The sequence below is a fragment of the Schistocerca nitens genome, chromosome 1 (genome assembly GCF_023898315.1).
Source record: "Schistocerca nitens isolate TAMUIC-IGC-003100 chromosome 1, iqSchNite1.1, whole genome shotgun sequence".
In the NCBI taxonomy this organism is placed as follows: domain Eukaryota; kingdom Metazoa; phylum Arthropoda; class Insecta; order Orthoptera; family Acrididae; genus Schistocerca; species Schistocerca nitens.
This window is the reverse complement of record NC_064614.1, coordinates 706,679,063-706,691,341: the sequence shown is the minus strand read 5'-3', so window position 1 is coordinate 706,691,341 and position 12,279 is coordinate 706,679,063. Positions and strand designations below refer to the sequence as shown.

The window sequence follows — 12,279 nt, the reverse complement described above, 5'->3', positions numbered from 1 at the left end:
TTGTTGTTGTTGTTGTCTTCAGTCCTGAGACTGGTTTGATGCAGCTCTTCATGCTACTCTATCCTGTGCAAGTTTCTTCATCTCCCAGTACTTACTGCAACCTACATCCTTCTGAATCTGCTTAGTGTATTCATCTCTTGGTCTCCCTCTACGATTTTTACCCTCCACGCTGCCCTCCAATGCTAAATTTATGATCCCTTGATGCCTCAGAACATGTCCTACCAACCGGTCCCTTCTTCTTGTCAAGTTGTGCCACAAACTCCTCTTCTCCCCAATTCTATTCAATACCTCCTCATTAGTTATGTGGTCTACCCATCTAATCTTCAGCATTCTTCTGTAGCACCACATTTCGAAAGCTTCTATTCTCTTCTTGTCTGAACTACTTATCGTCCACGTTTCGCTTCCACACATGGCTACACTCCATACAAATACTTTCAGAAACGACTTCCTGACACTTAAATCTATACTCGATGTTAACAAATTTCTCTTCTTCAGAAACGCTTTCCTTGCCATTGCCAGTCTACATTTTATATCCTCTCTACTTCGACCATCATCAGTTATTTTGCTCCCCAAATAGCAAAACTCCTTTACTACTTTAAGTGTCTCATTTCCTAATCTAATTCCCTCAGCATCACCCGACTTAATTCGACTACATTCCATGATCCTCGTTTTGCTTTTGTTGATGTTCATCTTATATCCTCCTTTCAAGACACTGTCCATTCCGTTCAACTGCTCTTCCAAGTCCTTTGCTGTCTCTGACAGAATTACAATGTCATCGGCGAACCTCAACGTTTTTATTTCTTCTGCATGGACTTTAATACCTACTCCGAACTTTTCTTTTGTGTCCTTTACTGCTTGTTCAATATACAGATTGAACAACATCGGGGACAGGCTACAACCCTGTTTCACTCCCTTCCCAACCACTGCTACCCTTTCATGCCCCTCGACTCTTATAACTGCTATCTGGTTTCTGTACAAATTGTAAATAGCCTTTCGTTCCCTGTATTTTACCCCTGCCACATTTAGAATTTGAAAGAGAGTATTCCAGTCAACATTGTCAAAAGCTTTCTCTAAGTCTACAAATGCTAGAAATGTAGGTTTGCCTTTTCTTAATCTATTTTATAAAATAAGTCGTAGGGTCAGTATTGCCTCACGTGTTCCAACATTTCTGCGGAATCCAAACTGATCTTCCCCGAGGTCGGCTTCTACCAGTTTTTCCATTCGTCTGTAAAGAATTCGCGTTAGTATTTTGCAGCTGTGACTTATTAAACTGATAGTTCGGTAATTTTCTCATCTGTCAACGCCTGATTTCTTTGGGATTGGAATTATTATATTCTTCTTGAAGTCTGAGGGTATTTCGCCTGTTTCATACATCTTGCTCACCAGATGGTAGAGTTTTGTCAGGACTGGCTCACCCAAGGCCGTCAGTAGTTCTAATGGAATGTTTTCTACTCCCTGGGCCTTGTTTCGACTCAGGTCTTTCAGTGCTCTGTCAAACTCTTCACGCAGTATGGTATCTCCCATTTCATCTTCATCTACATCCTCTTCCATTTCCATAATATTGTCGCCAAGTACATCGCCCTTGTATAGACCCTCTATATACTCCTTCCACCTTTCTGCTTTCCCTTCTTTGCTTAGAACTGGGTTTCCATCTGAGCTCTTGATGTTCATACAAGTGGCTCACTTTTCTCCAAAGGTCTCTTTAATTTTCCTGTAGGCAGTATCTATCTTACCCCTAGTGAGATAAGCCTCTACATCCTTACATTTGTCCTCTAGCCATCCCTGCTTAGCCATTTTGCACTTCCTGTCGATCTCATTTTTGAGACGCTTATATTCCTTATTGCCTGCTTCATTTACTGCGTTTTTATATTTTCTCCTTTCATCAATTTCTATTAGCCCTCGTCTTTTTACCTACTTGATCTTCTGCTGCCTTCACTACTTCATCCCTCAGAGCTACCCATTCTTCTTCTACTGTATTTCTTTCCCCCATTCCTGTCAATTGTTCCCTTATGTTCTCCCTGAAACTCTGTATAACCTCTGGTTTAGTTTAGCCAGGTCCTATCTCCTTAAATTCCCACCTTTTTGCAGTTTCTTCAGTTTTAATCTACAGTTCATAACCAATAGATTGTGGTCAGAGTCCACATCTGCCCCTGCAAAATGTCTTACAATTTAAAACCTGGTTCCTAAATCTCTGCCTTACCATTATATAATCTATCTGATACCTTTTAGTGTCTCCAGGATTCTTCCATGTATACAACCTTCTTTTATGATTCTTGAACCAAGTGTTAGCTATGATTAAGTTATGCTCTCTGCAAAATTCTACCAGGCGGCTTCCTCTTTCATTTCCTACCCCCATTCCATATTCACCTCCTACGTTTCCTTCTCTTCCTTTTCTAGTATCGAATTCCAGTCACCCATTACTATTAAATTTTCGTCTCCCTTCACTATCTGAATAATTTCCTTTATCTCATCATACATTTCGTCAATCTCTTCGCCATCTGCGGAGCTAGTTGGCATATAAACTTGTACTACTATGGTAGGCGTTCGCTTCGTGTCTATCTGGGCCACAATAAAGCGTTCACATGGCGTTTGTAGTAACTTACCCGTACTACAAATTTTATTCATTATTAAACCTACTCCTCCAATACCCCTATTTGATTTTGTATTTATAACCCTGTATTCACCTGACCAGAAGTCTTGTTCCTCCTGCCACCGAACTTCACTAATTCCCACTATATCTAACTTTAACCTATCCATTTCCCTTTTTAAATTTTTTAACCTTCGTGCCCGATTAAGGGATCTGACATTCCACACTCCGATCCGTTGAACGCCAGTTTTCATTCTCCTGATAACGACGTCTTTTTGAGTAGTCCCAGCTTAGAGATCCGAATGGGGGACTATTTTACCTCCGCAATATTTTACCGAAAAGGACGCCATCATCATTTAACCATACAGTGTAGCTGCATTCCCTCGGGAAAAAATTACGGCTGTAGTTTCCCCTTGCTTTCAGCCGTTCACAGTACCAGCACAGCAAGGCCGTTTTGGTTAGTGTTACAAGACCAGATCAGTCAATCATCCAGACTGTTGCCCCTGCAACTACTGAAAAGGCTGCAGCCCCTCTTCAGGAACCACATGTTTGTCTGGCCTCTCAACAGATACCCCTCCGTTGTGGTTGCACCCACGGTACGGCTATCTGTATCACTGAGGCACGCAAGCCTCCCCACCAACGGCAAGGTCCATGGTTCATGGGTATCTTAGTAAGAATGTGATTTTTATAAGCTCGCTCTAACTTAGAGCTCTTACACGACAAGAATATATTAATCTAACTGACTACTCTTTCTTTCCTTCTTTGTCTCCGTAACTTGAAATAAATTCCCATTTTTCCGGCCTACCGTAATAATTTCGGTGCATAAAAATAATTTTAAATTCTTTTGACTTGGCAGTTTATTATTGGAGCCATTCCAAACATATACTAGTATATTTCTGGTGAAGTACACTTCTGACTGAATCACACATCCGTAGCCAATCCATTACTACCCAAGTTGAGAATCTCTAGACTTGTAACGTTCAAAGTAACTGTGTGAGGATTTGTATAATCTGTATCAAGTGGTTCAAATGGCTCTGAGCGCTATGGGACATAATATCTGAGGTCATCAGTCCCCTAGAACTTAGAACTACTTAAACCTAACTAACCTAAGGACATCACACACACCCATGCCCGAGGCAGGATTCGAACCTGCGACCGTAGCGGTCTCACGGTTCCGGACTGAAGCGCCTAGAACCGTTCGGCCACAGCGGCCGGCCTAATTTGTATCATATTATTACAAAGTTAACATTTTAAATTAAACAGTACATTCATTTTATTTTTTCACTTCCCTACTTACTGCAATTTGGAAATGTTTCCTCGTCAGAGCTTGATGTGTGACATCTGTAGTATGCTGAGGCTGTAGAGTTGACGCCTGTTTTACCCTCGTGTTCGTAGCCCCCCCCTCCCCTCCCCCCCCCCCCCCCCCCCAGTAGCAGTGCGTTAAGACATGCCAGCCCGGCGTGAGCAGTCTGCGCGCGTACCACTCTAGACACGCTGCTACCTAAAACTGGACTTGACAGTGATATCGGGGCGACTCTTTAGTTCACATGCTAGATGCATTTTTGGGACGAGGGATGTTCAGATTCCTTTCTGGCAATCTATTCTCAGACTTGCAGTGACATAGCCAGTTACCTAATTGAACCACGTATGTCGGAGCTACATTCCTATGCTAACGAAGATGACACAGACAGGATAGCCACCGTTAACCTTCCTCCAGCAGTTTCCACTCTTCTCACTTACATCCACAAACGCTCATTATTTTCCAATACTTACAAGATCGTGTGTTTTATAAGTTAACTATCAGTCTCATGTTCCTTTTGAAGCTTCAAAATAGCACTTTGCAGTGTACAAGCATCCAGTTAACACTGCATTGCTCATTTAAATCCCCATTCCTTGTGTACCTTTTTACGACAAAGCAGAAGGCCTATCTAACAATGTCTGTGGCTGTGTGTTTTCAGTGCCCTGGCCAGAGTGCACCGTGGAGCAAATGAAGTGCATAGTGCAACCATTTCGTAAGTATTTCCATAGAACAACTATTTTTTGCTTCCTATTCCATATTTTTAATAAATACCATTATGATTTTAAAATGATACTCAACTTCTGTGGCTCAATAGGTGTGCTATGCTTGCGTGTGCGTCACATCATTGAAGTTTACAGTTTGTTCGCATTTGTCATGTTTTTGGCTGAGAGCTCCAGTGAACACATTACTTTTCACTATAAGATTTATTGAATCAATGTCTTACGTAACTGATCAGTGGCTATACCTCTTTTACCCTACTCTCCAATGCAGCCTGCTCCATCTTGTGTGACCACTGACAGGCACAGGTGGGCGGGGGCGAATAAAAGACTGACTGCGGTTAGTCAGAGAGCTGGACTAGAGCCTATGCGACTCTTGTGCCACTCAAACTCACATACTGTAATTCTAGCCAGGCGTCCTGGCGTGTGCTGATCCCGCACTCGTGCCCTAGTCTCGCGTAGCGCTCTCTGCAGTATTCGAAAATGGCAACGCTGAGCGTCCTTAGCTGCCTAGTCGTCATTAGCGAGGCGGTTTGCGGATTTTGGCCCACACCTTGTTTTTCATTGTTTATTGCGTTATTAGTTTCAGCAATTTGGTTCGAAGTAAAAATGTGTATTGTGTGGTATTATTTGTGCAATTTATTTACTGGGAGGAAGTTGAAAATGGAAATGCAGAAAGAAAGAGATATTTCTCCAGTGCCACGTGGGTCGTGTTTACAAACAACTGCAACAATATGCACTTTAACAGCTGGAAAAATACGTCTCAAAAGGGCAACTGAGTTTCGGCGACAAAGCAAATACATAATCGACAATGCCAATAGATATTTAGAAAAAATTTTAGACAATGATGATGATGTGTTAGCATATCATGCACGCTCATTAGGGAAGATTTCGGCATGGTAGACGTAATCAATAGCAATGATATTACGAAACGCAGTGATTGTACGGAAAAAACAACATCTGTAAAAAAAAATTCTTGCTACCGTACATACACTCCTGGAAATTGAAATAAGAACACCGTGAATTCATTGTCCCAGGAAGGGGAAACTTTATTGACACATTCCTGGGGTCAGATACATCACATGATCACACTGACAGAACCACAGGCACATAGACACAGGCAACAGAGCATGCACAATGTCGGCACTAGTACAGTGTATATCCACCTTTCGCAGCAATGCAGGCTGCTATTCTCCCATGGAGACGATCGTAGAGATGCTGGATGTAGTCCTGTGGAACGGCTTGCCATGCCATTTCCACCTGGCGCCTCAGTTGGACCAGCGTTCGTGCTGGACGTGCAGACCGCGTGAGACGACGCTTCATCCAGTCCCAAACATGCTCAATGGGGGACAGATCCGGAGATCTTGCTGGCCAGGGTAGTTGACTTACACCTTCTAGAGTACGTTGGGTGGCACGGGATACATGCGGACGTGCATTGTCCTGTTGGAACAGCAAGTTCCCTTGCCGGTCTAGGAATGGTAGAACGATGGGTTCGATGACGGTTTGGATGTACCGTGCACTATTCAGTGTCCCCTCGACGATCACCAGTGGTGTACGGCCAGTGTAGGAGATCGCTCCCCACACCATGATGCCGGGTGTTGGCCCTGTGTGCCTCGGTCGTATGCAGTCCTGATTGTGGCGCTCACCTGCACGGCGCCAAACACGCATACGACCATCATTGGCACCAAGGCAGAAGCGACTCTCATCGCTGAAGACGACACGTCTCCATTCGTCCCTCCATTCACGCCTGTCGCGACACCACTGTAGGCGGGCTGCACGATGTTGGGGCGTGAGCGGAAGACGGCCTAACGGTGTGCGAGACCGTAGCCCAGCTTCATGGAGACGGTTGCGAATGGTCCTCGCCGATACCCCAGGAGCAACAGTGTCCCTAATTTGCTGGGAAGTGGCGGTGCGGTCCCCTACGGCACTGCGTAGGATCCTACGGTCTTGGCGTGCATCCGTGCGTCGCTGCGGTCCGGTCCCAGGTCGACGGGCACGTGCACCTTCCGCCGACCACTGGCGACAACATCGATGTACTGTGGAGACCTCACGCCCCACGTGTTGAGCAATTCGGCGGTACGTCCACCCGGCCTCCCGCATGCCCACTATACGCCCTCGCTCAAAGTCCGTCAACTGCACATACGGTTCACGTCCACGCTGTCGCGGCATGCTACCAGTGTTAAAGACTGCGATGGAGCTCCGTATGCCACGGCAAACTGGCTGACACTGACGGCGGCGGCGCACAAATGCTGCGCAGCTAGCGCCATTCGACGGCCAACACCGCGGTTCCTGGTGTGTCCGCTGTGCCGTGCGTGTGATCATTGCTTGTACAGCCCTCTCGCAGTGTCCGGAGCAAGTATGGTGGGTCTGACACACCGGTGTCAATGTGTTCTTTTTTCCATTTCCAGGAGTGTATATGAGATTGGATCCCACGGGGAACTGTTGTGTTCAGCGACTGTACAAAGATTTAGTACACAAGGTAGATATTTAAGCAATGTGCCACGTAGTAATCTGTTTCCATTGCAGATCTAGAGTTCACCTGTCTAATAGTTGATATCAGTGCATTTACAGTGTTTCTTGTAAACTGATTACGCATTTTCGTTAGCATGCTGATTTGCGTGAAATTCCAGTAGTTGTCTTTATTTACCCTGATACGCGTTCTTGTCATTGATTTACGCGCATTTACATTTCATATAAACACATACTGTAATACCTAATGTTAACTACAATAATTTTACACACTGTGCACTGCGAGCGAGCTGAGGGGCACTCGGCAGCGCCTGCACCGCTTGAGCAGCGTTGGAACAGTGGAACAGTCTAATCGTTACCAACAGACAAGCAGTATCTATACGCTGTTGATTATCACTATACAGTAGAAACCGATATAGCCACTAAACAATTTTGTGAGCACTGACGGAAATAAATTTTATAATGAAAGCCTACAGTGATCAGGTAAAACACAGAACATAGTGACTCCTGGGCAGTTAAGCATTCATATTTAAAAATCACATGTCATTCTAAACCGGCAAACAAAGCAGATATTTCAGTGACAAGAAAGACAACGAGATCGATGTAAGACACTAACAACTCAAATCAGCATGAATAGTACAGCTCTGAAGCGTTACCACATGTTAAAATTATTCGATTAGGAGAAGGAAATCATCGTGCTATGTTTAATTAAACATTTATTTCATAATTTAATACCAATTTCAGAGTAATTTCCTAAATTTTCTTTAACGTCTTTTAATGAATGTACATTGTTTCTATTTACGAAAAGAGTTTTCAATACTGTTTGCATATTACAGGTTCATGGTGGACGTACACAAAATAAGAAAGACTGCTCATATTAGTAATATTTTACTTGCTATAATGTTGTCTTGCGTAAAAGTTTTTCTGAGCTGTGTGCTTTGCACTGTGACAAGTTTCACCAAAAATTAACGGCTCAGTGGAAACGAATGAGCAGTTTACTACCGTTTAGTTTTGGGCAAAGCCACAAAGTGGCATGTATCAGCTCTCTCGAAAACGAGGTAACATGTTCTGAATCTATACACCTACCAGGAAGTTAGTGGTCACCTGAAATGAACAAAATCTAGACAAATTGAGTACTACCGTGTAGTGTACCTTTTTTCAGAACAAAAGTGAAATGAAAGGAACAGGATGGCTAAAGACAGATGCTGAACATGTGGCCTTTCTTGTTATGGACCAATGTAGAATGAGAAGAAGTCTCTGCGTAATGAGTGATGAAATGGTACAGCCTTCATTGTTAAAACTAACATGGAATGGTACGAAGGGTGCAAAGGTGCAATAAAATCAAAGCGTTTGCTTGGTAGACATGAGATCTCAGTCTGCAGTCTCTGTTCGTTACTGATTTAGTTACGCATTCCATGAGTCACATTCATGTTAAGCGTTACGATGAAGAACATATCAACAGAACAAACATAAGACAAATATTTTTTTAAAAATGAAAATATTTATATTGCCTGATGGTCACCATTTACAGTTTCTTGCATAAATGATTAATTATTTATATTCAAAGATTTCTCTATGGTATAGAAAGAGCTGGTATGGAGAAATATCTTAAATCTATATTCGAAAGTACTTCTGCTGTCCGTCAGATATTTTATTTCCACGAGTAGATTGTCAAAGAGTTTCATACCCTCATATTTCACCCCTTTCTGTCCAAAGCTAGATTCATTAAAGGAAAATTCACGTCATTTCAAATTGAAGTCTTTTACTCGTAAATATCTCTCTCAAACGCAGATAGACTGCTGATAGCAGATTTCATAAGTGAATAAAATTACTAAAGAAATGTATTTCAAATTTGCGAAATCAGTTAGACTTCAGCTGCACAGTTTATTAGTAACATATGAAAAAATTTGTCAGATCAAGACACAAAGCCCAGATTTCCTGCTTTACACGTGCGATCAATTTAACTACTTTTTCTTCTTTCGTGTTTTTAGTATGCCTTAAGGTAGTAGGTTTGTAAGCCGTGGTCTAGGGGTAGCGTCTTTGATACATCATCAAAATGTCTTCGGTCCCGGGTTCGATCCCCCCTACTGCCTAAATTTTGATAAATAATCAGCATTGGCGGCCGAAGACTTCCGGATAGAGGTTCAGGGCACTCTCTTGTCCTAGGGGTGGGAAATTGCCCCTAAAGGCGGAAGAATCAGCAATGATCAACGACATGAGGATGCAGAAGGCAATGGAAACCACTTCATTAAAGACACGTAACGTGTATCCACAGGACATGTGGCCTGTAATTGAAGAAGTGTCATGATGATCTCTCCATTGGCAAAAGATTCCCGAATAGTCCCTCAATTCGGATCTCCGGGAGGGGACTGCCAAGGGGGAGGTTACCATGAGAAAAAGATTGAATAAGCAACGAAAGGATAACGTTCTACGACCCGGGGCGTGGAATGTCAGAAGCTTGAACGTGGTAGGGAAACTAGAAAATCCGAAAAGGGAAATGCAAAGGCTCAATCTAGATATAGTAGGGGTCAGTGAAGTGAAGTGGAAGGAAGACAAGGATTTCTGGTCAGATGAGTATCGGGTAATATCAACAGCAGCAGAAAATGGTATAACAGGTGTAGGATTCGTTATGAATAGAAAGGTAGGGCAGAGGGTGTGTTACTGTGAATAGTTCAGTGACCGGGTTGTTCTAATCAGAATCGACAGCAGACCAACACCGACAACGATAGTTCAGGTATACATGCCGACGTCGCAAGCCGAAGATGAACACATAGAGAAAGTGTATGAGGATATTGAAAGGGTAATGCAGTATGTAAAGGGGGACGAAAATCTAGTAGTCATGGGCGACTGGGCCGAAGTGGCCGTGCGGTTAAAGGCGCTGCAGTCTGGAACCGCAAGACCGCTACGGTCGCAGGTTCGAATCCTGCCTCGGGCATGGATGTTTGTGATGTCCTTAGGTTAGTTAGGTTTAACTAGTTCTAAGTTCTAGGGGACTAATGACCTCAGCAGTTGAGTCCCATAGTGCTCAGAGCCATTTGAACCATTTTTTCATGGGCGACTGGAATGCAGTTGTAGGGGAAGGAGTAGAAGAAAAGGTTACAGGAGAATATGGGCTTGGGACAAGGAATGAAAGAGGAGAAAGACTAATTGAGTTCTGTAACAAGTTTCAGCTAGTAATAGCGAATACCTTGTTCAAGAATCACAAGAGGCGGAGGTATACTTGGAAAAGGCCGGGAGATAAGGGAAGATTTCAATTAGATTACATCATGGTCAGACAGAGATTCCGAAATCAGATACTGGACTGTAAGGCGTACCCAGGAGCAGAGATAGACTCAGATCATAATATAGTAGTGATGAAGAGTAGGCCGAAGTTCAAGACATTAGTCAGGAAGAATCAATACGCAAAGAAGTGGGATATGGAAGTACTAAGGAATGACGAGATACGTTAGAAGTTCTCTAACGCTATAGTTACAGCAATAAGGAATAGCGCAGTAGGCAGTACAGTTGAAGAGGAATGGACATCTCTAAAAAGGGCCATCACAGAAGTTGGGAGGGAAAACATAGGTACAAAGAAGGTAGCTGCGAAGAAACCATGGGTAACAGAAGAAATACTTCAGTCGATTGATGAAAGGAGGAAGTACAAACATGTTCCGGGAAAATCAGGAATACAGAAATACAAGTCGCTGAGGAATGAAATAAATAGAAAGTGCAGGGAAGCTAAGACCAAATGGCTGCAGGAAAAATGTGAAGACATCGAAAAAGATATGATTGTCGGAAGGACAGACTCAGCATACAGGAAAGTCAAAACAACCTTTGGTGACATTAAAAGCAACGGTGGTAACATTAAGAGTGCAACGGGAATTCCACTGTTAAATAAAGAGGAGAAAGCAGATAGGTGGAAAGAATACATTGAAAGCCTCTATGAGGGTCAAGATTTGTCTGATGTGATAGAAGAAGAAACAGGAATCGATTTAGAAGAGATAGGGGATCCAGTATTACAATCGGAATTTAAAAGAGCTTTTGAGGACTTACGGTCAAATAAGGCAGAAGGGATAGATAACATTCCATCAGAATTTCTAAAATCATTGGGGGAAGTGGCAACAAAACGACTATTCACGTTGGTGTGTAGAATATATGAGTCTGGCGACATACCATCTGACTTTCGGAAGAGCATCATCCACACAATTCCGAAGACAAGAGCTGACAAATGCGAGAATTATCGCACAATCAGCTTAACAGCTCATGCATCGAAGCTGCTTACAAGAATAATATACAGAAGAATGGAAAAGAAAATTGAGAATGCGCTAGGTGACGATAAGTTTGGCTTTAGGAAAAGTAAAGGGACGAGAGAGGCAATTCTGACGTTACGGCTAATAATGGAAGCAAGGCTAAAGAAAAATCAAGACACTTTCATAGGATTTGTCGACCTCAAAAAAGCGTTCGACAATATAAAATGGTGCAAGCTGTTCGAGATTCTGAAAAAAGTAGGGGTAAGCTATAGGGAGAGACGGGTCATATACAATATGTACAACAACCAAGAGGGAATAATAAGAGTGGACGATCAAGAACGAAGTGCTCGTATTAAGAAGGGTGTAAGACAAGGCTGTAGCCTTTCGCCCCTACTCTTCAATCTGTACATCAAGGAAGCAATGATGGAAATAAAAGAAAGGTTCAGGAGTGGAATTAAAATACAAGGTGAAAGGATGTCAATGATATGATTCGCTGATGACATTGCTATCCTGAGTGAAAGTGAAGAAGAATTAAATGATCTGCTGAACGGAATGAACAGTCTAATGAGTACACAGTATGGTTTGAGAGTAAATCGGAGAAAGACGAAGGTAATGAGAAGTAGTAGAAATGAGAACAGCGAGAAACTTAACATCAGGATTGATGGTCACGAAGTCAATGAAGTTAAGGAATTCTGCTACCTAGGGAGTAAAATAACCAGTGACGGACGGAGCAAGGAGGACATCAAAAGCAGACTCGCTATGGCAAAAAAGGCATTTCTGGCCAAGAGAAGTCTACTAATATCAAATACCGGCCTTAATTTGAGGAAGAAATTTCTGAGGATGTACGTCTGGAGTACAGCATTGTATGGTAGTGAAACATGGACTGTGGGAAAACCGGAACAGAAGAGAATCGAAGCATTTGAGATGTGGTGCTATAGACGAATGTTGAAAATTAGGTGGACTGATAAGGTAAGGAAT

General features: G+C 42.9%; 1 protein-coding gene across 1 annotated transcript in view; it reads left to right on the top strand.

Moving 5' to 3' along the window:
- The window catches only part of LOC126195824 (sodium channel protein Nach-like), a 168,871-nt gene that overhangs the window by 88,915 nt on the left and 67,677 nt on the right, over positions 1-12,279 (top strand). Inside the window, exon 6 of the mRNA XM_049934516.1 lies at positions 7,012-7,082. Within this exon, the coding sequence (XP_049790473.1) occupies positions 7,012-7,082 (71 nt within the window). The remainder of the gene's footprint in view (positions 1-7,011; positions 7,083-12,279) is intronic.